The sequence below is a fragment of the Kogia breviceps genome, chromosome X (genome assembly GCF_026419965.1).
Source record: "Kogia breviceps isolate mKogBre1 chromosome X, mKogBre1 haplotype 1, whole genome shotgun sequence".
Lineage (NCBI taxonomy): Eukaryota > Metazoa > Chordata > Mammalia > Artiodactyla > Physeteridae > Kogia > Kogia breviceps.
The window spans coordinates 550,330-575,816 of record NC_081330.1 but is presented as its reverse complement, the minus strand read 5'-3'; the positions used below and the strand labels follow the sequence as shown (position 1 = coordinate 575,816).

The 25,487-nt window shown below is 37.1% G+C and overlaps 1 protein-coding gene across 3 annotated transcripts in view; it reads left to right on the top strand.

Annotated features, from left to right (window-relative positions):
* Positions 1-25,487, top strand: part of BRCC3 (BRCA1/BRCA2-containing complex subunit 3) — a 77,690-nt gene that overhangs the window by 36,965 nt on the left and 15,238 nt on the right. For 2 of the 3 annotated variants that reach the window (XM_067024029.1, XM_059051277.2), the window contains one exon: positions 5,545-5,619. The exons of the other annotated variant lie outside the window; for it this stretch is intronic. In XM_067024029.1, coding sequence (XP_066880130.1) covers positions 5,545-5,619 — 75 coding nt within the window. The remainder of the gene's footprint in view (positions 1-5,544; positions 5,620-25,487) is intronic. 3 annotated transcript variants of the gene reach the window in all.

Here is a 25,487-nt window from a genome sequence, read left to right as displayed (position 1 = left end):
TAATTATATACAATTTTCATTTGTCAATTATACCTCAGTAAACCTGAAAAAAAATTACATGCAAGATGAGAGCTCGAACATAAATAAAAGGTAACAGAAGCAGAATTAGGATGTGAAAGCCTCTTTGTTTTTTTCAGTCTCCATTCTTTCAGGAAGAGAAAAAGACAGTAGCTGTTTCACTAGATGAAAAGCAAATGTGGGGACTGCAAAAGTGGGATACTGCATCTCGTGTTCTCATTTTTGAAAGTGTCTACAACTGCTTATTAATTCCTCTAGGTAACTATCTGTTCTTGTTGATGATATTCTTTATGGATGATTGGTGATTACTGTTAATTGAAGTACAGAGCACTGCTTTTCTCTGAACTCCAGAATGCTGTAAGGGAAACATTTTAAGTACGAAGAACAAATTTATTTTTGTAACATGGTGAAGATTAGAGATCTGAAAAAATCTATTTTTAGCTGGAAACTTATTCTCCGTGTTCTACAAGTTTTAGACTGCGTTTCTCATTGCATTCTCAATAAATGGTGCTGATCTTGTAAAGGAAGAATGCTATGAGAATGGAACAAAAGAGAAGAATAATTGAATTCTCAGTCATTAGAGCCTAAAGTACTTTAAAAGGTCATTGAGTGTCCTTCAGAAACTTGAGTCTGTAGAAATAAAGGGGCTCATCCAAGACCACATGGCTGGGCAAGAGCAAGGCCAGTGCTCATTCTGTGTCCCCTTTTAAGAATGTCAAATCCCGAATCTATTTAACTTAAGATGGCATGGACAAGATTACCAAAGTCCTCACTAGAAGCAGTTTGAATTCCTGAGCCTTATCCTTGTTTTATCTGCACTCTGCTCTTAAATTTTTGCTTCTGCCTTTATTGGGTTACACAGGATCTAGAATCTACATATAAATCAGGCATAGGGCTGGCATCACCACAATCAAGGTAATAGACATATCCAACACCTCCAAAGTTTCCTTGTGTTGTTTTTGTTTCATATAATTTTGTTTTTGTGGTAAGAAGACAATGTGAGATATAGTCTGCTTCTTTGAGTTTGACTATTTTATGTTTGTCATATAAGTGGCATCATGTGTATATGTCAATCCCAATCTCCCAGTTTATCCCCCCCCCTTTTCCCCCTGGTAACCATAAGTTTGTTTCCTACATCTGTGACTCTATTTCTGTTTAGGAGTTCCTTATGTATTTTGGATATTAACTCTTTATTAGATATATGGTTTGCAAATATTTGATACCAGTTCTTAATTTTAATATGTATCATTTTTTCCCATTTTGGAGCTCTTTGTGTTCTGTTTAAGAAAATTTTTCCTACCCGAAGCTCATTCAGATGTTCTACTTTTTACCTAAAAGTTTCATTGTTTTACCTTTCACATTTATATCTATAATACACCTGGATTTGATTTTTGTGTATGGTCTGAAGCAGGGGGTCAAGATTCATTTTCTTTTTCACATGGATGTCCATTGAGTCAGAATCGTTTATTGAAAAGACCATTTTTTTTGTCATCAATCAGGCATTTGTTTATGAGTTGATGTTTCTGGATTCTTTACTTTGTTCTATCCTTGGCTTGTTGTCTATCCTTGTACCAGTACCACACTGTCTTGATATTGTAGCTTTACAACAGGTCTTGACATGTGGTAATATTGGGTTGGTCAAAACGTTCATTCAGTTTTTTCCATAAGACGGCTCTAGTAGCGTTTGGTTGTCTTTAACTTCATTCGAAACAATTTTGTTAGATTGCATTGTGACAGCTGTCATATCAGCATGCATTAAAAAATTTTATCAAAATTGGTGAATTTTTGTTTAGCCATTTTAATATTGAAGATGGAAGAAAGAAGCAATATTTTCAGCATATTATGCTTTATTGTTTCAAGAAAGGTAAAAAACGCAATTGAAATGCAAAAAAAGATTTGTGCAGTGTACGGAGAAGGTGCTGTGACTGGTCAAACGTGTCAAAAGTGGTTTGCAAAGTTTCGTGCTGGAGATTTCTCACTGGGTGATGCTCCACGGTCGGGTAGACCAGTTGAAGTTGACAGCCATCAAATTGAGACATTAATTGAGAACAATCAACATTACACCCATGCGGTAGATAGCTGACATACTCAAAATATCCAAATCAAGTGTTGAAAATCATTTGCACCAGTTTGGTTATGTGAATTGCTTTGATGTTTGGGTTCCACATAAGTTAAGCAGAAAAAACCTTGACCATATTTCCACATGCGTTTCTCTACTACAACGTAATGAAAACGTTCCATTTTTAAAACAAATTGTGATGGGCGATGAAAAGTGGATACTGTACAATAATGTGGAATGGAAAAGATCGTGGGGCAAGCGAAGTGAACCACCATCAACCACACCAAAGGCCAGTCTTCATCCAAAGAAGGTGATGTTGTGTATTTGGTGGGATTGGAAGGGAGTCCTCTATTATGAGCTCCTTCTGGAAAACCAAATGATTAATTCCAACAAGGACTGCTCCCAATTAGACCACTGAAAGCAGCACTTGAGGAAAAGTGTCCAGAATTATTAAACAGAAAAAATGCATAATCTTCCATCAGGGTAATACAAGACCATGTGTTTCTTTGATGACCAGGCAAAAACTCTTACAGCTTGGCTGGGAAGTTCTGATTCATCCGCCGTATTCACCAGACATTGCACCTTTGGATTTCCATTTGTTTCAGTCTTTACAAAAATTCTCTTAATGGAAAAAATTTCAGTTCCCTGGAAGACTGTAAAAGGCACCTGGAACAGTTCTTTGCTCAAAAAGATAAAAAGTTTTGGGAAGATGGAGTTATGAAGTTGCCTGAAAAACGGCAGAAGGTAGTGGAACAAAATGGTGAATATGTTGTTCAATAAAGTTCTTGGTGAAAATGAAAAATGTGTCTTTTATTTTTAACTTTAAAAATGGAAGGAACTTTTTGGCCAACCCAATACATGAGTCCTCCAGCTGTGTAGTTCTCAAATGTTGCCTTAGCTATTCTTAGCCCTTTGCATTTCTACATAAATTGCAGAATTTGGCTTCTCAATATCCACAGGAAAAAGACCTGCTGGGGTTTTGATTTGGATTGCTTTAAGTCTATAGCTCAATTCAGGGAAAAATGACATTTTTAAAGTGAGGTCTTCCACTCCATGAGCATGTTATATCCCTCCTTTTGTGTGGGTCTTTAATTTCTCTCAGTAATATGTTATAATTTTCAGTATAGAGGCCTTGTACCTCTTGTTGGATTTATTCCTAGCTATTTGATCTTTAAAAATACTGTAAAGCTATTATAAATGGCATATTTTTTAAAGTTCATTTCCTATTTTTTGCTAGTATATATGAATTAAATGGATTTGTCTTTGTTGGTCTTGTGCCCAGTGACCTTGCTAATTTACTTATTAATTCTAATAGTGTGTGGGTTTTTATAATCTTCTACAAACACACTCAGGTCATTTGTGAATAATCACAATTTTATTTCTTCCTTTTTAATCTGCATGCCTTTTATTTCTTTTATTGCCTTACTAAATTTGCTAGGACTTTCAGGGATGATATTAGGCATCCTTTTTTATTCCCAAGTTCAGGGAGACAGTTTTTAATAATTCACCAATAAGTGATGTTTATTGTAGATTTTTGACAGATATTCTTTATCTGTTTAAGAAAATTCCTCCCTTAGCTATATTTTAGCTATGTTTTATTTTATTATTGTAGTAGTTGTATGCTCTGGGACAGGCTATATCAGACTGGAATATCTCTTCCTTAACCATCTTGGCCTCATGCCTTCTGAGGGTGTAGATCTTTCCTTACTACTTAAATCTCTTCTTTGGTTTCTGTTTCTTTTCAGGTTTTCTACTTCTCCTTGAGTCAATTATGGTAATTTATATTTCCTAGAAAATTGTCCATTTCATCTAAGTTTTCCTTTTTTTTTTTTACTTGAGGAAATATGTAGTTTTATTTTTTAAATGTTTTATTTTCTTTGTAGCATTTATCACTAATGTAATTTAATTTTTCATTAGTTATTTATGGTCTCTCCACTAGATTATTGTCTCTATGACTGTGGGGACTGTGTCACGGCCTGCCACATAGTAGCCATTCAGTAAATATTTCTTGAGTGGATGATTGTGTGATCTCTCTTTAAGTATGTCCCCTTTTCCATTGCTAATGCTGTTTACTTGTTTTTTCTCTTTTTTCTTGATTCTCTTTCCAGAGGCTTATCTATTTTGTTGGTCTTTTCAAAGGACCAGCTTTAGGTTCTCTTGATCAACTCAATTTCTTTGCTTTCTTTTTTAAAAAATGTCTGCTTTTCTCTTTATTAATTTCTTCATTGTATTTTCTTTTTTTTTCATTGTATTTTCTGTATGTTTTATTATTGCTGCATTGTTCTTCCTCTTGTTATCCTTATTCTAAATTCTTGAGATGAAAACTAAGTTTACTTTCTGTCTCCCTTGCTTTCTAACAAATACATTTAAGGAAAATACATATATTTTCCTTCTTACTTTGGCTCCATTACATAGGTTTTGTTATACAGTAGTTCCAGTGGTATTTTTTAACTTCTAACTCAGTTGTGTTTTCTGTTTTTATTTTCTCTTCAACTCAAGAGTTATTTAGAAATGCATTTTAAAACGTCCAGGTGTGTAGATCTGGGCCAGGTTGGGGGGGATATTTTTTGCTATTATGTTCATTTTTAACATTATATTATGGTAATTGTGGCCTGTGTGATATCAGCTTTATGGAAATTTTTTAATACTTCCTCTGTTACCTAGAACGGGGATCCACAAACTACAGCTTGTAGGCCACATGGGCCTGGCGCCTATTTTGGAAATCAAGTTTTATTGGAACACAGCCACACCCATTTGTTTACATACTATCTATGACTACTTTCCAGCTATAACTGCAAAGCTGAGTGGCTATAACAGAGACCCTGTGGCCCATACAGCTTAAAACATATACTGTTTGGCCTTTCCATTAAAAAGGTTGCTGACTCCTGTCTTCAAACATGGTCAATTTTTGTAACTTTTTCATATGAATTGAAAAATATGTATATTGTCTCTTGAGTAAAAGTCCCTTATAGCCTTGTTAGAATAAGCTTGTTAAGTTGTGTTATACTGATCCTTACATCCTTCCTCATTGAGAGAGATATGTATAAGCCTCCCATCATAACTAAATTTGTCTATTTCCTATATTTTAGTCAGGGTTAGCCTTATATATTTTGAAGCTGTATTGTTAGTGCATAAAGAATGTATAAAGGTTCATAACTTTTATATTGTCCTGGTATATTTTTCCTTCATAAAATATGAAGTAGCCCTCTCTGTCCCATTTATTTATGCATATATTTATACATGCCTTTAATTCTTTCTTTGTAAAGAATGTTACTATTCCTGTTAGGATTAGGCTCAACTACATATATTAGGAAAAAAATAATAAATAAAATTAGTTTAAAGAAGAAAGATTTTTTTCTTGGGTAGAAGAAGTCTGGAGATAGGTATTCAAGGGCTCTGCTATACTATCAGGGACCCAGGCTCCTATCTTCTGCTTCACCATCTCGGTGTATGGTTTCCATCCTAAGGTCCCCTCATGGTCCACGAGACTTCTGGAGCTCCAGCCAGCACATCTCCATTGAGGGCCAGAAGGAAGAGGAAAGGTAGGAGGGCAAAAAGGGGCCGGTCCCAGCTCTGCCAATTTCTAATAAGTGACCTTCCCAGAAAGCCCCAGAAAACAATTCAGTTTTCATCTCATTGGCAGAATTTAGTCAAGTGGCCACACCTGAGCTTCCAGGGAGGCCTGTCAGATAGCTCTGCCAGCTAAAAATTGTCATTGTTACCAAGGACATTTGGATTAGGGCAGCTAGCAACTTCTGCCACTCCCTGTTTGTTGCATGTTGTAGTTCTTGTTAGTATCCTTTTCCTGTTATAACTTTCTCCATCCCTTTATTCTCAACCTTCCTCAGTTATTTTGTTTCAGGTATGTCTCTTTTAAATAGAATATAGCAAGATCTTGAGTTACTTGGTTTTAAACAATCAGAACATTTGTCTATTAATAGGTGAGTGTAATGCATTCATTTTATTATCATTGCTGGTATATGTGGCAGTATTCCTGCCATTATTTTTTTTCTGCTTTCTTTGTGCTGTACTTTCTGTTTAATTCTTTTTACCTCTCCTTCCATTTGTTACTCTGACTGAGTTTTTCATTACCTGTTTTTTCAGTTTTAGAAATTGTCCTTACTATTTTGATTCTTTTAGATAATACTCTTACAACATTCTGTTTTGAAATAATTTCAGATTTACAGAAAAGTTGCAAGAATAGTACAAAGGATTCCTGTGTACCCTTCACCCAGATCCCCCAAATGTCAGAATTTTATCATATTTCCCTTATCTTTTTTTCTTTATACCTATGGATAATTTTTCCTGAACCATTTGAAGATAAGTTACACAAATCATGTCCCTTCAGTGGATATTTCCTAAAGAACAAGGACATTCTCTTACATAACAGTAATAAAATAATATCAGGAAATTAAAATTCATATAATACTGTATCTGATCCATAGATGGTATTCTAATTTCATCAGTTTTCCTAATAACATCCCTTACTGTATGAAAAACAAAACAAAAAAACCTTTATCCTGGTCCAGGATGCAGACCAGGTTCACACATTGCACATAATTGTCATGATTTTTTAGTGTCCTTTGATTGGAAACAATTCTTGTGTCTTTTGTGACCTTAATATTTTTGAAGACTACAGGCCAGTTATTTTGGAAAAATGTCCCTCGTTTTGGATTTGTTTATGTTTTATCATAATTATATGGAGATTATATACTTCGGCAGTAACACCACAAAAGTGATGTTGTGTTCTTCTTAGTGATTTGTTTTAGGAGGCACATGATATCAATTTGTCCCATCATATGTAATTGCAACTTTGACCATGCCCTTAAGGAAGTGTCTATGAGGTTTTCCACTATAAATTTTTCCCTTTGAAATTAGTAAGTATCTTGTGGGGAGTTTTAGCATTCATCAATGATCCTTTCCTAATTATTTATTATTAAGATGGTTATCAAAGGCAATGGTCTAATTCCATCATTCCGTCTACATTTACTAGTTAGCATTCTACTCCAGGGAAGGGCTTTTCCTTCTTCCCATTTGTTTATTTTTTCATTCATTTATTTATATTAGTGTGGACACCTGGATTCTTATTTTACCAATAGGTTCTAACCCATTATTGTCATTAGCTACTTTGAGACACATAGTAGACACACACAGTGGAAGCCCCTCCCATGTTCTATTGACATGTTCCCATCATTTTTTGAGTACTACCTGATTTTCTGGCACAAGAAGATGTTTCAGCGTCATCTCCTCCTTTCCTGCATTCAGCCCTGGATTCAGCATTTCTCCAAGGAGCCCTGGTTCCCATACTTTTTTTAACAGGTCTATTGAGGTATAATTGACATACAATAAACTACATGTTTAAAGTATACAATTTGATAAGTTTTGACAAATACACACCTATATACACTATCACCACAATCAAGATAATGAACATATCCATCACCCCTCAAATTTTCTTTGTGCCCCTTTGTAATTCCTCCCCCTTGCCACTTCATATCCCTTCCCTAACCCCAGGAAACCCTGACCTGCTGTCAATATAGATTACTCGGCATTTTCTAGAAATATATATGTATATATATACATATATATATATATAGAATATGTACTCTTTGTTTCCTTTCAAACAACAGAATTATTTTGAGATTCATCCAAGTTACATACAGCATGTATCATTTTTATTACAGAGTAGTATTAAATGATATAATTATCACCACAATTTTTTATCCATTCACCTGTTGATATACATTTGAGTTGCAGTTTTTGTCTACTACAAATAAAGCTGCTTTGAACATTTGTGTACAAGTCTTTGTATTGGATATATGCTCTCTCTTCCCTTGGAGAAATACCTAGGAGCAGACTGGCTGAATCATATGGTAGGTGTATTTCTTCTTAAGAAATTACCAGGGGCTGTTTTCCAAAACCGCCTGCTGGGATTTTTTATTGGGATTATATTGACTCTATTGATCATTTGGGGGAGAATTGACATCTTAAAAATATTGAGTCTTCCAGTCCATGAACATGGTATATCTCTCCATTTATTTAGGTCTTTAATTCTCTCAACAATTTTTTGTAGTTTTCAGTATACGGGTCTTGCATATCTTTTGTCAGACTTATCCCTACACATTTCATATGTTTATCCTACTGTTCTATTGTTTTAATTTCATTTTCCTACTGTTCATTGCTGCTATAGAAAAATGCATTTGGTTTTTACATATTGAGTTTGTATCCTACAACATTGTTAGATTCACTTGTTAATTTTAGTAGCTTTTTTGAAGAGTCCATTGGATTACCTACATAGGTCATCATCTGTGAATAGAGGCAGTTTTACTTCTTTCTTTCCAATCTGGATGCTTATGTTTATTTCTGTCATCTTACCACATTCATTGGAACCTCTAATAAGCTGTTGAATACAGTTTAATGACAGTGAGAGCAGTCACGGTAGCCTTGTTCTTGATCTTTGGAGGTATCATTCAATTTTTCACCATTAAGTATGATGTTACCTGAAGGTTTTTCATAGGTTCTCTCATCAGTTTGAGGAAGTTTCCTTCTATTCCTAGTTTGCTGAGAGTTTTCTATTTCATCAATAATAGATGTTGTATTTTATCAAATGCTTATTATTCTATAAAAATCTACTTAGATGATCATATAGTTTTTTTCTTTTTCAGTCTGTTAATATTGATGAATTACACTGATTTTTTGATTGCTAAACCAACCTTGCACTCCTGGAATAAACCCCATGAATAATGATGAATTATCCATTTTATGTATTGCTGGATTTGATTTGCTAAAACTTTATTAAGAATTTTTGCGTCTGTATACACGAGGGATATTAGTTTGTGGTTTTCAATTTTGGAAAGTCTTTCTATGGCTTTGGTGTCAGAGAAATGCAGGCTTCAGAAAATGAGTTGGATAGTATAGCCTTCTTTTCAATTTAATGGGAGAGTTTGGGTAGAATTGATATTCTTTCTTAAGTATTTGGTAGAATTCACCATTCAAGCTTTCGGGGCCTGGAGGCTTCTTTGTGGGAAGCTTTTTATTTATTTAATAGATATACGACTATTCATGTTACCTATTTCTTCTTGAGTGAGCTTTGGTAATTTGTGTCTTTTAAGGTACTTATTCATTTTATCTAAGTAGTTGCATATATTGGCGTAAAGTTGTTCATAATATTTTATCCTTTATTATATGTGAAATCTATAGTAATGTCATCTCTGACTCCTATGTTGGTAATTTGCATCTTCTTTCTCATCTCTATATTGGTAATTTGTGTCTCTTCTGATAAGTCTGGCTAGAGGTGTAACAGTTTTACTGCATATCTCAAAGAATCACCTTTGGTTTCACTCATTTTCTCTGTTTTTCCATTTATGTCAACTCTGATCTATTATTTCCTTCCTTTTGCTTACTTTGAACTTCCTTCATTCTTCTTTTTCTAGCTTCTTAAAAGGTGGATGGAAGCTGAGATCCATTATTTGAGACCTATCTTTTCATATAAACGTTGAGCGCTATAAATTTCCTTCTCTAAGTACTGTTTTAGTTGTAGCCCACAAATTTTGGTACACTTTCATTTTTATTAAGTTCAAAATACTTTCTAATTTTTCTTTTAACTTCCTCATTGATCCACAAGTTATTTAAAAGTATATTATTTAGTTTCTAAATACTTGGGGCTTTCATGATATCTTTCTGTTATTGATGTTTAATTTAATTCCACTGTGGTCAGAAAAAATACTTTTTGTGACTTGAATCCCATTTTTTTTAACATCTTTATTGGAGTATAACTGTTTTACAATGGTGTGTTAGTTTCTGCTTTACAACAAAGTGAATCAGTTATACATACACATATGTTCCCATATCTCTTCCCTCTTGCATCACCCTCCCTTCCCACCCTCCCTATCCCACCCCTCTAGGTGGTCACAAAGCACAGAGGTGATCTCCCTGTGCTATGCAGCTGCTTCCCTCTAGCTATCTATTTTACATTTGGTAGTGTATATATGTCCATGCCACTCTCTCACTTTGTCACAGCTTACCCTTCCCCCTCCCCATATCCTCAGGTCCATGCTCTAGTAGGTCTGTGTTTTATTCCCGTCCTACCACTAATCTCTTCATGACATTTTTTTTCTTAGATTCCGTATATGTGTTAGCATACGGTATTTGTTTTTCTCCTTCTGACTTACTTCACTCTGTATGACAGACTCCAGGTCTATCCACCTCATTACAAATAACTCAGTTTCATTTCTTTTTGACTTGAATCCTATTAAAATTATTTAAAATGTTTTGTTTAATTTTATTTTGTTTAATTTTTATATAAATTTATTTACTTATTTTTGGACATACTGGGTCTTCCTTGCTGCATGCAGGCTTTCTCTAGTTGCGGTGAGTGGGGGCTACTCTTTGTTGTGGTGCGCGGGCTTCTCATTGCGGTGGCCTCTGTTGTTGTGGAGCACGGGCTCTAGGCATGCGGGCTTCAGTAGTTGTGGCACGTGGGCTCACTAGTTGCAGCTCACGGGCTCTAGAGCACAGGCTCAGTAGTTGTGGCACCTGGGCTTAGTTGCTCTGCGGCGTGTGGGATCTTCCTGGACCAGGGCTCGAACCTGTGTCCCCTGCATTGGCAGGCGGATTCTTAACCACTGTGCCACCAGGGAAGTCCTAATTTTTAAAATTGAAGTATAATTGACCTACAATACTATGTTAGTTCCAGGTGCACAACACAGTGATTCAATAATTCTATACCTTACAAAACAATCACCACGATAAGTCAAGTTACCATCTGTCACCATACAAAGTTATTATAATATTATTGATTGTGTTCCCCATGCCATACATTGAGGATGTTTTATGACCCAGAATGTGGTCTATATAGGTAACTTTTCTGCGTACACCTGAAAAGGATATGTATTTTGCTGTTGGGTAGAGTATGCTTAGAAATATCAATTAGGTTAAGGTTTTTTAAAGTTACTTCAAAATCTCTTTATTGTTTCTCATTTAGAGATTTAAAGGGCAAAACCAATAAAAATAGAGACATTTACTCAACTTAACAGCTGGTATGCAGTCTGAGATTGTATAGCACTAACTACTCAGAAGGCTGCCTAAGATAGTAGTTGCCCTTTTCTCTTCATTTTCAATACTGATTTTTCCCCTTCCAATTCATCCCTTAAATATTTCCAGTACAGATTTTTCCCTCCCCAGTTCATTCTTTAAATATAATTTACTCTGTGGTAATAAGAAGGCTTAGCAGACTGAAATACACATTTTGTGAAAAATAAAGGAAGAGAAAAGCTTTGCCCTTAAGAAATTTTTGTTGTTGCTGTTAAAATACAACACATACACAGGTGACAGAATGCCAGCAAATATACAGGTGCAAATGTGAACATTGTACTCATTTCTTAGGCACAAGGAAAAAGAAAAGAGAGTGGAAATTTTATTTTAAACCAAGCTAGAATGTTTCTTTTTTTAATCTCATGCTTTATATTTTTGTTTGTTTTTACTAATAATTTTCTATAAGAATGAGTTTTTAAAACTTCATGTATACAACAAACCTAGGCATAATACCTATGTAGTAGTCTTGCCAGACCTGGGTGTAATAATAAAATAATCATATCCAAAATGTGGCACATTCTACAAGATGACTGGTCCGAACCTTGAAAAAAATCAATGACTAGGAATAAGGAGACTCATATAGATCAAGATGTTTTTTAATGTAGTTCAAGTCTTTACGTTTACTGGTATTTGTGTGCACTGTTCTATCAATTTTTGAGGGAAGGGTATTGACATCTCTATAATTGTAGATTTGTCTATTTTCCTCATGATTCTATCAGTTTTTTATTTATAGCTTCTGAAGCTCTGTTATTGTGTGCTTACATGTTTAGGACTGTTATGTATTTTTTATGAATTAACCTTTTTATCATTAGGAAATTATCTTCATTTCTGTTAATGTTCTTCTCTCTGAAATTAACTTTGATATTAGTATAACCACACTTACTCTCTTTTGAGTTTTGTTAGCATGTTGTATCTTTTAACTTATTTGTGTCTTTAAATTTAAAGTGTGATTTTTGTAGTTAGCCTATAGTTGGGTCTAGGAGTTGCCCAATCTGACAATCTCTGCCATTTAATTGACATATTTGGATCCTTTACATTTAATGTGATTATTAATGAGGTTAGGTTTAAAATCTACCATCTTGCTTCTATTGTCTATTCATTTTCTATATTTCTCTCATCTAATTTCTGTTCACCTTTTCCTCTTATGCCTTCTTTTGGATTGAGTAATTTTTATGTTTTAATTTTACCTCCTTTGTAGGTGTATTAGTGATAATCTTTTGTTATATTACTTTAGTAGGGTTTCTCAACATTGTCACTATTGACATAATGGGCCAGACAACTGTAGTGGCAAGGAGAAGTCCTGTGCATTGTAGGATATTAAGCAGCATCTGTGGCCTCCACCCACTAGATGCCAGTAGCGCTTCCTTAGTTGTGACAGTCAAAAATGTCTCCAGACAGTGCCAAATGTTCCCTGAAGGGTGAAATCACCCTGGTTGAAAAGCACTGGTGTGTGTGTGTGTGTGTGTGTGTGTGTGTGTATGTATGTATATATGTATTTGTTTACTTATCACAGTTTGCCTTGAAGTAATATTATACTAGTTCACATGCAGTATTAAGAACGTTGCACCACGGTACTTCCATTTCTCTCCTCCTGGTTTTTGTGCTAATACTGTCATACATTTTACTTGTATGTATGCTATAAACCGATAGTAAGTTGTTATTAGTTTTACTTTAAATAGTTGATTATCTTTCCAAGAAACTTAAATTAAGAAAAAAATGTCTGTATTTACCCAGTTTCCAGTGCTCTTCATTTCTTTGTTTCCATCTGGCATCATTTTCTTTCTTCTTGAAGAATGTCATTTAATATTTCTGATAGGGGCTTCCCTGGTGGCGCAGTGGTTGAGAGTCCGCCTGCCGATGCAGGGGACGCGGGTTCGTGCCCCGGTCCGGGAAGATCCCACATGCCGCGGAGCGGCTGGGCCCGTGAGCCATGGCCGCTGAGCCTGCGCGTCCGGAGCCCGTGCTCCGCAACGGGAGAGGCCACAACAGTGAGAGGCCCGCGTACCACAAAAAAACAAAAACAAACAATATTTCTGATAATGCAAGTCTTCTAGCAATATATTCTTTCAACTTTTATATGTCTGAAAAAAGTCTTTACTTCAATTTCAGTTTTAAAAATGTTTTTGATGGGTAAAGAACTGTAGGTTGACTTTTATTTCTTTCAGAACTATAAAGATATTTCTCCACTGTCCAACTAGAAAGTGACTATCATCTTCACCTTTTTCCTGTCTAATTTGTCTTTTTTTCCTGATTTCTTTCTTTTTTTTTTTTTTTTTTTGTGGTACGTGGGCCTCTCACTGTTGTGGCCTCTCCCATTGCGGAGCGCAGGCTCAGCAGCCATGGCTCACAGGCCTAGCCACTCTGCAGCATGTGGGATCTTCCCAGACCGGGGCACGAACCCGTGTCCCCTGCATTGGCAGGCGGACTCTCAACCACTGCGCCACCAGGGAAGCCCTCTTTTTTCTTTTTAATTGGGTATAGTTGTTTTACAATGTTGTGTTAGTTTCTGCTGTATAGTGGAGTTCCCTGTGCTATACAGCAGATTCTCATTAGTTACCTATTTTATACATATTAGTGTATATATGTTAATCCCAATCTCCCAATTCATCCCACACCCCCCTTTCCCCCTTTGGTGTCCATACTTTTGTTCTCTACATCTGTGTCTCTATTTCTGCCTTGGAAACTGGTTCATTGGCACCATTTTTCTAGATTCCACAAATATGCATTAATATACGATATTTGTTCTTCTCTTTCCGATTTCACTCTGTATGACAGTCTCCAGGTCCATCCACGTCTCTAACAAGTGACCCAATTTCTTTCCTTTTTATGGCCGAGTAATATTTCATTGTATATATGTACCATATCTTCTTTATCCATTTGTCTGTGGATGGACATTTAGGTTGCTTCCATGTCCTGGCTATTGTAAATAGTGCTGCAATGAACATTGGGGTGAATGTGTCTTTTTGAATTATGGTTTTCTCTGGGTATATACCCAGTAGTGGGATTGCTGGGTTGTAGGGTAGTTCTATTTTTAGTTTTTTAAGGAACCTCCATACTGTTCTCCATAGTGGCTGTATCAATTTACATTCCCAGCAACAGTGTAGGAGGTTCCCTTTTCTCCACACCCTCTCCAGCATTTACTGTTCGTAGATTTTTTGATGATGCCTGTTCTAACTTGTATGAGGTGATACCTCATTGTAGTTTTGATTTGCATTTCTTTAATAATTCCTGATTTCTTCTAAGATTCTCTTTATCACTGGTTTAAAACTATTTGATTATAGTGTACCATGGTGTAATTGTTTTCATCTGTCCTGTGCTTGGGTTTCATTGAGCTTCTTAGACCTGTGGATATATATTTTTCATCAAATTTAGGAAAATTTCGTCAAAAAATTTAGAAAAATCTAAGCCATTATTTCCACAAAATGTTTTCTGTTCTACTCACTCTTCTTTGGATACTCCAATTACACATACATTTGGCTACTTGATATTGTCTCACGGTTCATTGCTTTTAATCATTTTTTGATAGAAAATAAATCTGTGATTTATTTTATAGAGTCTCAACTGCTATGTCTTCAAGTTCACTGATTGTTTTTCTGTAATGTTTAATTTTCTGTTAACCCTATCCAGTGTACTTTTAATCTCATGTGTTGTAATTTTCATCTCCAGAAGTCTGATTTGGGTCTTTATTTCTTTCTGTCTCTACTTAACATGTTAATCTTTGCTCTAGCTTCTTGAAAATATAGAATAGTTATAATATCTGTTTTAATGTATGTGTCTGCTAATTACTGTTGCTAGATATGCATCATTTCTGGGTCAATATTTTTTGATTTTCTCTCCTCATTATGGGTTGGATTTTTCTGCTGCTTTGCGTGCCTGGCAATTTTTTTTTTTTTTTTTTTTTTTGCTGTACGTGGGCCTCTCACTGTTGTGGCCTCTCCCTTTGCGGAGCACAGGCTCCGGACCCGCAGGCTCAGCGGGCTCAGCGGCCATTGCTCACGGGCCCAGCCGCTCCGCGGCACGTGGGATCTTCCCGGACCGGGGCACGAACCCGTGTTCCCTGCATCGGCAGGCAGACTCTCAACCACTGCGCCACCAGGGAAGCCCCGCGTGCCTGGCAATTTTTGATTGAATGCAGACATTTTGAATTTTACCTTATTGGGTGTTAGATATATTTATATTCCTAAAGATATTCTTGAGCTTTGCTTTGAGATACTGTTCATAGAAATAGTTTGATCCTTTTGGGTCTTGCCTTTAAGCTTTATTAGGCAAAAACAAAGCAGTATTTAATGTAAGGTTCATTTTCTCTGCTCCTGAGGCTAGACCCTTTTTAGTACTCTGTTATCTCCTGAATTATGAGATTTCCCATTAAAGCTTTTGGGGACAGGCAATATTACTGGCCCTGGGTATACTTTGAGGATAGTTCCCTTTAATCCTTCTGGGTTATTGTTTCCCTGGCCTTATGTAGTTTCCTCATATATGTGCCCTGATCACTACTCAACTGAACACTTGAAGGTGACCCTCGAAAGATCTGGGAATTCTCTTTGTTGCTTTCTCCTCCACAGTCCTTTGCCCTGCAAATTCAAGCCTCCTTGGCTCTCCCAGAGCCTCAGCTCTATCCTCTCAACTCAATGAGACCTTCAAGCGCTAGGTGGGGTTCCCCTTCCTTTGCTGCAGCCTGGAAACTTTCTTCATGTAGTAAGCTGAGACTCATCTTGCTTCTCATCTCCCAGGTTTCACTGTCCTTCACTGCCTGTTTTCCAAGGTCTTGTTAGTCATTGTTTCACTTTTTTTTTCTTCTTTTTACACTTTTTAAATTGTTTCAAGAAGGGGGTAAGTCTGGTCCCCATCCCTCCATCTTAGCCTGTACTGTGGTTCTTTTAAGTTAACAATGCTATTTAGAAACCAAGGTCTGGGTGCTAGGTATACTCATTACTCTTAGAGTGTCATTGCTTCTAGACTCTCTCAGTAGATAGAGCTAGGAAGAAGTATGTATGTGTGCGTATTCATGTACACACACACACACACACACACACACACACCATGAGTTCAAACCAATAACTCCAATCCTTTCCCATATCTTAGGATTCATTCCAGCATTCTACCTTTCCATACTTACAATTCTCTTCTCTGACCTAGAGAAACTGTTCCTGCTATCCATAATATGTTAACTTATTGCTCAATCCTAGAATGTACGGAAAGTAGTTTCAGAATTGCTAATCTATACAAACTGCTGTGGACTCAATGTCTGTGGCCCCCCACCTACCCCCAAATTCATATGTTGTAGAAGCCCTAATCCCTAATGTGATGATATTTGGAGGTGGAGTATTTGGAAGATAATTAGGTCATGAGGGTGGAGCCCTCATGAATGGGATTACTGCCCTTTTAAGAAGAGACACGAAAGATGATCACTCTCTCCACCATGTGTGGACACAGCAAGAAGGTATCTGCAAACCAGAAAGAGTGCCTTTACCAGGAACCAAATCAGCTGGCACCTTGATCTTGCACTTCCTAGTCTCCAGGACTATGAGAAATAAAATCCTGTTGTTGAAGCCACCCAGTCCCTGGTATTTTTGTTATAGCAGCCTGAACTGAGTACTAACCTACTAACTGAAGATCGAAATTTGTTTGAAGTTCTTTTTGTCTTCTTCCTGAGAGTACATACTCAAATGTGTTCAAAAGTTACTTGAGTTTTGTCTTTTTGCCCTCCACTGCTTCCCTGTGGTTATTATTCTTTTGAAAGACAGGGCTTTTTCCTGGTTATTTGCCATTTTAGAACTGTTTAAACCCATACTTTTTTTTCCCCTTTGGGGTATGTGAAATATCAACATGGTTCTAAAAGTCAAAAGTCAGAACTATATAGTTTAGTTTATTTTGTGTATCATGAGATGTGGGTCTGATTTTATGTCTTTCTAAATGGCTATCCACCTGTCCCAAAACCGCTTACTAAAAAGCTATTCTTTACCCCAGTTATTTTAGGTGCTTCCTTTTATCACATGCAGTAATTCCCTATTTGTTTACATCAATTTCTAGACTTCCTATTCTGTCTGGCTGTCTATTCATGTACCGGCACATAATTATTGTATGTTTTACTGTCTGCTACAGCCAGTCCTCATTAGGTTTTCTTTTTCTGTGTTTCCCTATTCTTACATGTTTAGTTTTCCATGTGAACTTTACTGTCAACTTGGCTAGCTCCAGCAAAAACTTTTTGGTATTGTTATTGTGATTGTGTTAAATTTATAAATTAATTTATAATTAATCTTTATGATGTTTGCATCATCCCTTTAGAGAACACTGGATGTCTTTCCATTTGCTGTAGTCTACTTTTGTGTCTTTCAAGAAAGTGTTAAGTTTTTCTCATGTAGATTTTGTGCATGTTTTGTTTAGGTTTATTCCTATTTTATCTTCCTTTTTTATATTCAAAATCACTTCATTTCTTAAAATTCTGTACAGATGGGAAGAGGATAATGTGATTGGTCCTCTAACATCATATTCACAATGAGAGAATTTTATAAATTTGAATAAAAATTATCTTGCAGAAAGCACAGCCAGCTCATTATCAAGTCATTTATATAACTAATACAGTGTTTGAATCAACTGAATGTTTACAATAGCCATCTTTTTATGACATAATTTCTCTAAAACCTATCTCATAATTTTGAAAGAATAAGCCATATAAATGAGTGTCACAGGAAAGTAAACAAACTAGCTTGTTAGAGCTAGCAGAGTTCTCACCTTCGCCCCCTTGAAAGTCTGTGACTTAGGGAGTAATGGAACTACAAGTCTCTTTGATGTTTCACATGTAGCCAGAAAGCACTTTGCTAATCAGAAGCTTTCTTTTACTGTTAGAAAACTCATGTACCTGACCTTATTTTTTCTTTCCAAAGAATGGCTAATAAGCTTTACTTCTGCAACTCTAGGGAATATTTTGTCACCAAAAGTTAGGGAAGGTTTGACGTGAGTAGATTGGAAGATGTGGAGGAAGAAACATGAGTTAGACCATTCATTCTCAAACTTGGCTGAATATTGAAATCACTTAAGCAGTTTAAAAACTATACCTAGCCAATCTGAAAAGGCTATCTAGTGTATGATTCCAACAAAATGACATGCTGTAAAAGGAAAGACAGTAAAAGGATCAGTGGTTCCCAGGGGTTTGACAGGAGGGAGGGATGAATAGGCAGAGCTTAGAGAATCTTTAGGGCAGTGAAATTATTTTGTGTGGGTCCCTCCTCCAGAGATGGTGATTTTTATAATGGGGTAAAGGATGAGGCCTGAGTGTCAGGACTTACAAAAGAGAGATCTTTAATGTTCTCGCCACAAAAAAAGAAGTGGCAATTATGTGACCTGATGGAGCGTTAGCTATTACTATGGTAGCAATCATTTTGCTATATGTAAGTATCAAATCAACACATTGTACACCTAAACTTACACAGTTTATATGTCAATTATATCTCAAGCTGGAAAAAAGAATAGGGGAAAAATAAATTTAAAAGTTAATTACACAGTTAATTCATTGCAGCTGTGATAAGTGCTGTAAGGTAATCAGGGAAGTCTTTGCTGAAGAAAGCATTCTTAAGCTGGCTTCTGAGGGGTGAGTAGAAATTAGTCAAGTAAAAATAGGGGGAAACCCCAGGCAGAGGAAATAGCATGTTGGAAGGCCTGACATGGAAGGAGGTTGTGTGTTCTAACACAGTGGTTCTCAACCTTTGCTGCACATGGGATTCTGTGTTTGCATTTTGAATGGGTGTGTTTTTTCCATTGTTGACTCTTTTTATTGTTTGTATACTTGAAGGCTATTATATCCGTATTAACGTTTTTACCTTCCAGAATGAATTTATTCCTTGCATTAATTTTACCTTTGATTCTCTAGCGCTTTCCAGATAAATATTATGTCTTATCCATAAATAGAAATAGTTTTACTTCTCCAGTTCCTGTGCCTCTAATTGGTTTCTTATGTGTAAGTGCATTGCCTAGTATCTCCTTTATATTTAAGTAACAGTGGAAAATAGTAGGCAGTCTTACTTTGTTTCTGATCCTTGTGAAATTCCTGTAGTATTTCACTATTCAGTAAGATTGTATTCAGGACTAAGGTATACATACTTTTTCCTATTAAGAAAATATCCATAAATCCGTACCTCTTTTGTTCTGTGTTTAATCAGGAATGACTGTTGAATTTTGTTAATTTTTCAGGACCTATGAAGGTATTTTTTTCTTTAGATCTATTAATATGATGTATTATATTAATAGATTTTCTACTATTGAACCAAGCTTTCCTTCCTGGAAAAACATCCTACTAGGTTTTCTTAATATGATATTGGGCTGTTTTTGCTAATATTTTATTTAGTACTTTTGCATCAACAGTCATAAGTGATAACTTTTTGGAATTTTTTTGTACTGTTTTTATCAGGTTTAGGTTTCCATATTATACTTGATTCATAAGAGTTGTTTGAAGTTTTCTTTCATTTTCTAGGCTCTGGTACAATGTATGTAACATTGGGGACAATGTATTCTTTGACAATTCCTCTATGAAAGCAATAGGGCCTTTTATTTGGGGGGCGGGGGTAGTTCCTTGATGCATTCCTCTGTTTCTTTTATGGTAATTGATCTATTTATGCTTTTTTTCCTAATGAGGTCAGTTTTGGTAAACTGTATTTTCTTAAATTATCCATTTTGTCTCGTTTTCAAATTTATTTGCATAGAGATCTATCTGCCAGAGAGTCTCTTATGGTATTTTAAATCTCTTCTATTTCAACAGTTATCTCCCCCTAGTCATTTCGTATTTTGTATATTTGTGCTTTGTCCCTTTTCCCCCTTGATTATGTTAGCTAGTAGTGTGTCTATTTTGTTAATTTCCCCCAAGACAATCATTTTTGTATATTAATTTGATTATTTTTTCCTACTCCCACCCTCATTAACTTTCATTTTATCTTTCATTATTTCCTTCCTTATGTTTTATTTTGGTTATTTTCTTGTGCTTTATCTTAGCATTTGGAGTTTGGAATTTATTTAATATATTTTTTGTCTTTCATTTTTATTGATATAAGTGCTTAAGGCTATGAATTTCTGCTGATCTCTGCTTTATATTTCATAGATGCTAGGATAGTAGCAGTGTTTTCATTTTCATTATTTTTTAAAAAGTCGTTTAATTTTGGTTTCCATTTCACCCACCCATTGTGTTCCTGTCTTCCTTCCCTTCTATCTGGTATCTATGCTGTAGCTTTTCTGAAATGGTCCTGCTCCATAACATCCTCAGAAAAGAAACAGAAAACAAACCTGAAGCCCTTCATAGTTGGCCTGTTTCTCCAGCCATTGCCTGGCTAACACTCATTTTTGAAGACTAAGCTCAACTTTAGGAATTCTTCTCTGATACCCCTCAACCTCCAATACCAACCCAGTTAGTACTCCTTCTGAGAACTAAATAGAATCCTATATTTCCTTTGTCATAATACTTGTAACAGTATATTTTAATATTTTGTCTCTCTATTAACATTGTAAGATTCTTGAAACAAATGCTTCCCTTTTATCACTGTATCCCTGGTGCTCAATAAATAATTGTTGAATATCCCTTCAGCTATAGACTTCAAAACTAGTATTCTGACCTGTGAGTTCTAGCAAACTCTAGAGCTTCTTCATAACCTTAGTTTGGTTTGTTGATTTTAGTTTTTCAGTTGAAGGATAACACACATACAGAACAGCACACTAATTATGTGTCTGGCTCAATCAACTTTCATAAACATACCCACACAACCTCAACACAGATCACCACCTCCATGAATTTTCACAAAGTGAAATGTGTCTATGAAACTGCAACACATATCAAGAAATGAAACTTACTATCCTTCCAGAAGCCCCCATTGTGGCTTCTCCCAATTGGTTTTGGTATAGCATCCAGAATATGTAAAGAACTCTTACGCTAAACAATAAAAAGACAAGCAACTCAATTTAAAAATGGGCATTCAACATGGAACTGGAAGCAATTAGGCAAGAAAAAGAAATAAAAAGCATCCAAATTGGAAAGGAGGAAGTAAAATTATCTGTTTACAGACGACATAATCATACACATAGAAAGCCCCAAAGACTCCACTAAAAAAAAACTATTAGAATGAATGAATTCGGCAAAGTTGCAGGATACTAAATCAGTGCCCAAAAATCAGTTATGTTTGTACACACTAACAATGAACATCCAAAAAGGAAATTAAGAGGACAATTAAGAGGACAATCCACTTACAACAGCATCAAAATGAATAAAATACTTAGGAATAAACCTAACCAAAAAGTGAAAGACTTGTACACTGAAAACTGCAAAGTGCTGCTGAAAGAAATAAAAGACACAAATAAATAGACATCCCATGTACATGGATTGAATAACTTAATATTGTTAATATGTCAATACTACTCAAAGCGATTTAGAGAATTAATGCAGTCCTTATCAATATCCCAACAGCGTTGTGTTTTGTCTACAGAAATAGAAAAATCTATCCTAAAATTCATATGGAATCTCAAGGGGCCCTGAATAGCCAAAACAATTTTGAAAAAGAATAAAATTGGAAGTCTCACACTTCCTCATTTCAAAACTTACTAAAAAGCCACAGTAATCAAAACAGTGTGATACTAGCATAAAAACGGACATAAAAACCAGTGGAGCAGAATAGTGAGTCCCAAATTAAACTCTCACGTATGTAGTCAAATGATCTTTGACCAAGGTTCCAAAACACTTGATAGCGAAAGGGCATTCTCTTCAATAAATGACGCTGGGAAAACTGGAGAGTCACATGCAAAAGAATGAAGTTGGGCCCTTATCTTACACAATATACAAAAACTAACTCAAAGTGGAATAAAAACCTAAATGTAAGACCTAAAACTATAGAAGTGCCAGAAGAAAATGGAAAAGCTCATGAGATCAAATTTGGCAATGACTTCTCGGTTATTACACCAAAAGCACAGGCAACAAAAGCAAAAACAGACAAATGCACTACATTAAACTTAAAAACTTTTTGATCATCAAAGGAAATAATTAACAGAGTAAAAAGGCAGCCTACATCATGGGAGAAAATATTTGCATATTATATATCTCATAAGGGGTTAACACCCAGAATATAAAGAGAATTCCTACAACTCAACAACAAAATAACCCAATTTAAAAATGGGCAAAGGACTTTAGCAGACATTTCTCCAAAGAAGATACACAAATGGCCAGCAAACATAAGAAGATGCTCAACATCACTCATCATTAAAAAAATGCAAATCAAAACCACAGTGAGATACAATTCACACCCACTAGTATGGCCATTATCAAAAACACAGAAAAGAATAAATGTTTGGTGAGCATATGAAGAAGTTGGAACCCTTGCGCCTTGGGAATGTAAAATGGTGTAGTCTGTATGGAAAACAATACGGAGGTTCCTCAGAAAATTAAGACTAAAATTACCATATGATCCAGCAATCTCTATGTATATCCAACAGAACTGAAAACAAGATCTCAAAGAGATTTGCACACCCATGTTTATTACAGCATTATTCACAATAGCCAAGATGTGGAAACAACCTAAATGTACTTCATTTTGTGGGGAGCTATTTTGAGTGGCATTTTTAAAAAGCTTTTATTTACAAATGTTCATTGCTGGAATATAGAAACAGAACTGATTTGTGTGTCTGTGTTAATCTTGTACTTTATGACCTTGCTAGCCTAATACAGACAATCATGTGTGCAAACAGAAGGAACACATACAGGATCTGTATATTGAATAATTCAGAACATATGAATAAAATCAAAGATCTAAATAAATGGAGAGGGGCTACCCTGGTGGCACAGTGGTTAAGAATCCACCTGCCGAGCTGAGGAATAGGGAAGATGGTGGAAGAGTAAGATGCAGAGATCACCTTCCTCCCCACAGATACATCAGAAATACATCTACATGTGGAACTGCTCCTATAGAACACCCACTGAACCCTGGCAAAAGACCTCAGACCTTCCAAAAGGCAAGAAACTCCCCACGTACCTGGGTGGGGCAAAAGAAAAAGAATAAATAGAGACAAAAGAATAGGGACGGGCCCTGCACCAGTGGGAGGGAGCCGTGAAGGAGGAAAAGTTTCCACACACTAGGAAGCCCCTTCGCGGGCAGAGACGGCGGGTGGTGGTGGTGGGGGAGCTTCGGAGCCATGGAGAAGAGCACAGTAACATTGCGGAGGGCAAAGCGGAGAGATTCCTGCAGAGGAACAGTGCCGACCAGCACTCACCAGCCCAAGAGGCTTGTCTGCTCACCTGCCAGGCCGGGTGGGGACTGGGAGCTGAGGCTCGGGCTTCGGTCGGAAGCCGGGAGAGGACTGGGGTTGGCTGCGTGAACACAGCCCGAAGGGGTTAGTGCACCACGGCTGGCCGGGAGGGAGTCCGGGAGAAGTCTGGAGCAGCCGAAGAGGCAAGAGACGTTTTCTTCCCTCTTTGCTTCCTGGTGCGTGAGGAGAGGGGATTAAGCATGCCACTTAAAGGAGCTCCAGAGATGGGCGAGGAGCTGCCGAAGAGACAAGAGACTTTTCCTTGCCTCTTTGTTTCCTGGTGCACGAGGAGAGGGGATTAAGCGCGCTGCTTAAAGGAGCTCCAGAGACGGGCGTGAGCCACGGCTATCAGCGCGGACCCCAGAGACGGGCATGAGACTCTAAGGTCGCTGCTGCCACCACCAAGAAGCCTGTGTGCAAGCACAGGTCACTCTCCACACCTCCCCTCCCAGGAGCCTGTGCAGCCCGCCACTGCCAGGGTCCCGGGATCCAGGGACAACTTCCCCGGGAGAACACATGGCGCACCTCAGGCTGGTGCAATGTCATGCTGGCCTCTGCCGCCGCAGGCTCGCCCTGCATCCGTACCCCTTCCTCCCTCCGGCCTGAGTGACCCAGAGCCCCCGAATCAGCGGTTCCTTTAACCCCGTCCTGTCTGAGTGAAGAGCAGACGCCCTCGGGTGACCTACACGCAGAGGCGGGGCCAAGTCCAAAGCTGAACCCCAGGAGCTGTGCAAACAAAGAGGAGAGGGGGAGGTCTCTCCCAGCAGCCTCAGAAGAAGCGGATTAAAACTCCACAATCAACTTGAAGTGCGCTGCATCTGTGGAAAACCTGAATAGACAGCGAAATATCCCAAGTTGAGGAAGTGGACTTTGGGAGCAAGATATACTATTATTTTTCCCTTTTTTCTTTTTGTGAGTGTGTATGTGTGTGCTGCTGTGTGAGATTTTGTCTGTATAGCTGTGCTTTCACCATTTGTCCTAGGGTTCTGACCGTCCCGTTTTTTGGGTTTTTTTTTACTTTAAAATTTTTTTCTTAATAATTATTTTTTACTATAATAACTTTATTTTATCTTCTTTCTTCGTTTCTTCCTTCCTCCTTCCCTCCCTCTCTTCCTTTCTTTCTTTCCTTTCTATTTTTTCTCCCTTTTATTCTGAGCCATGTGGATTAAAGGCTCTTGGTGCTCCAGCCAGGCATCAGGGCTGTGTCTCTGAGGTGGGAGAACCAACTTCAGGACACTGGTCCACAGGAGACCTCCCAGCTCCACATAATATCAAATGGTGAAAATCTCCCAGAGATCTCCATCTCAACACCAAGACCCAGCTTCACTCAACGACCAGCAAGCTACAGTGCTGGACACCCTATGCCCAACGACTAGCAAGACAGGACCACAGCCCCATCCATTAGCAGAGAGGCTGCCTAAAGTCATAATAAGGCTACAGACACCCCAAAACACACCACCAAATGTAGAACTGCCGACCAGAAAGACAAGATCCAGCCTCATCCACCAGAACACAGGCACTAGTCTCCTCAACCAGGAAACCCACTCAACCCACTGAACCAACCTTAGCCACTGGGGACAGACACCCAAAACAACGGGAACTACGAACCTGCAGCCTGCAAAAAGGAGACCCCCAAACACAGTAAGATAAGCAAAATGAAAAGACAGAAAAACACACAGATGAAGGAGCAAGGTAAAAACCCACCAGACCTAACAAATGAAGAAATAGGCAGTCTACCTGAAAAAGAATTCAGAATGATAGTAAAGATGATCTAAAATCTTGGAAATAGAATAGACAAAATGCAAGAAACAATTAACAAGGACCTAGAAGAACTAAAGAGGAAGCAAGCAACCACGAACAACACAATAAATGAAATTTAAAATACTCTAGATGGGAACAATAGCAGAATAACTGAGGCAGAAGAATGGATAAGTGACCTGACAGATAAAATAGTGGAAATAACTACTGCAGAGCAGAAGAAAGAAAAAAGAATGAAAAGAACCGAGGACAGTCTCAGAGACCTCTGGGACAACATTAAATGCACCAA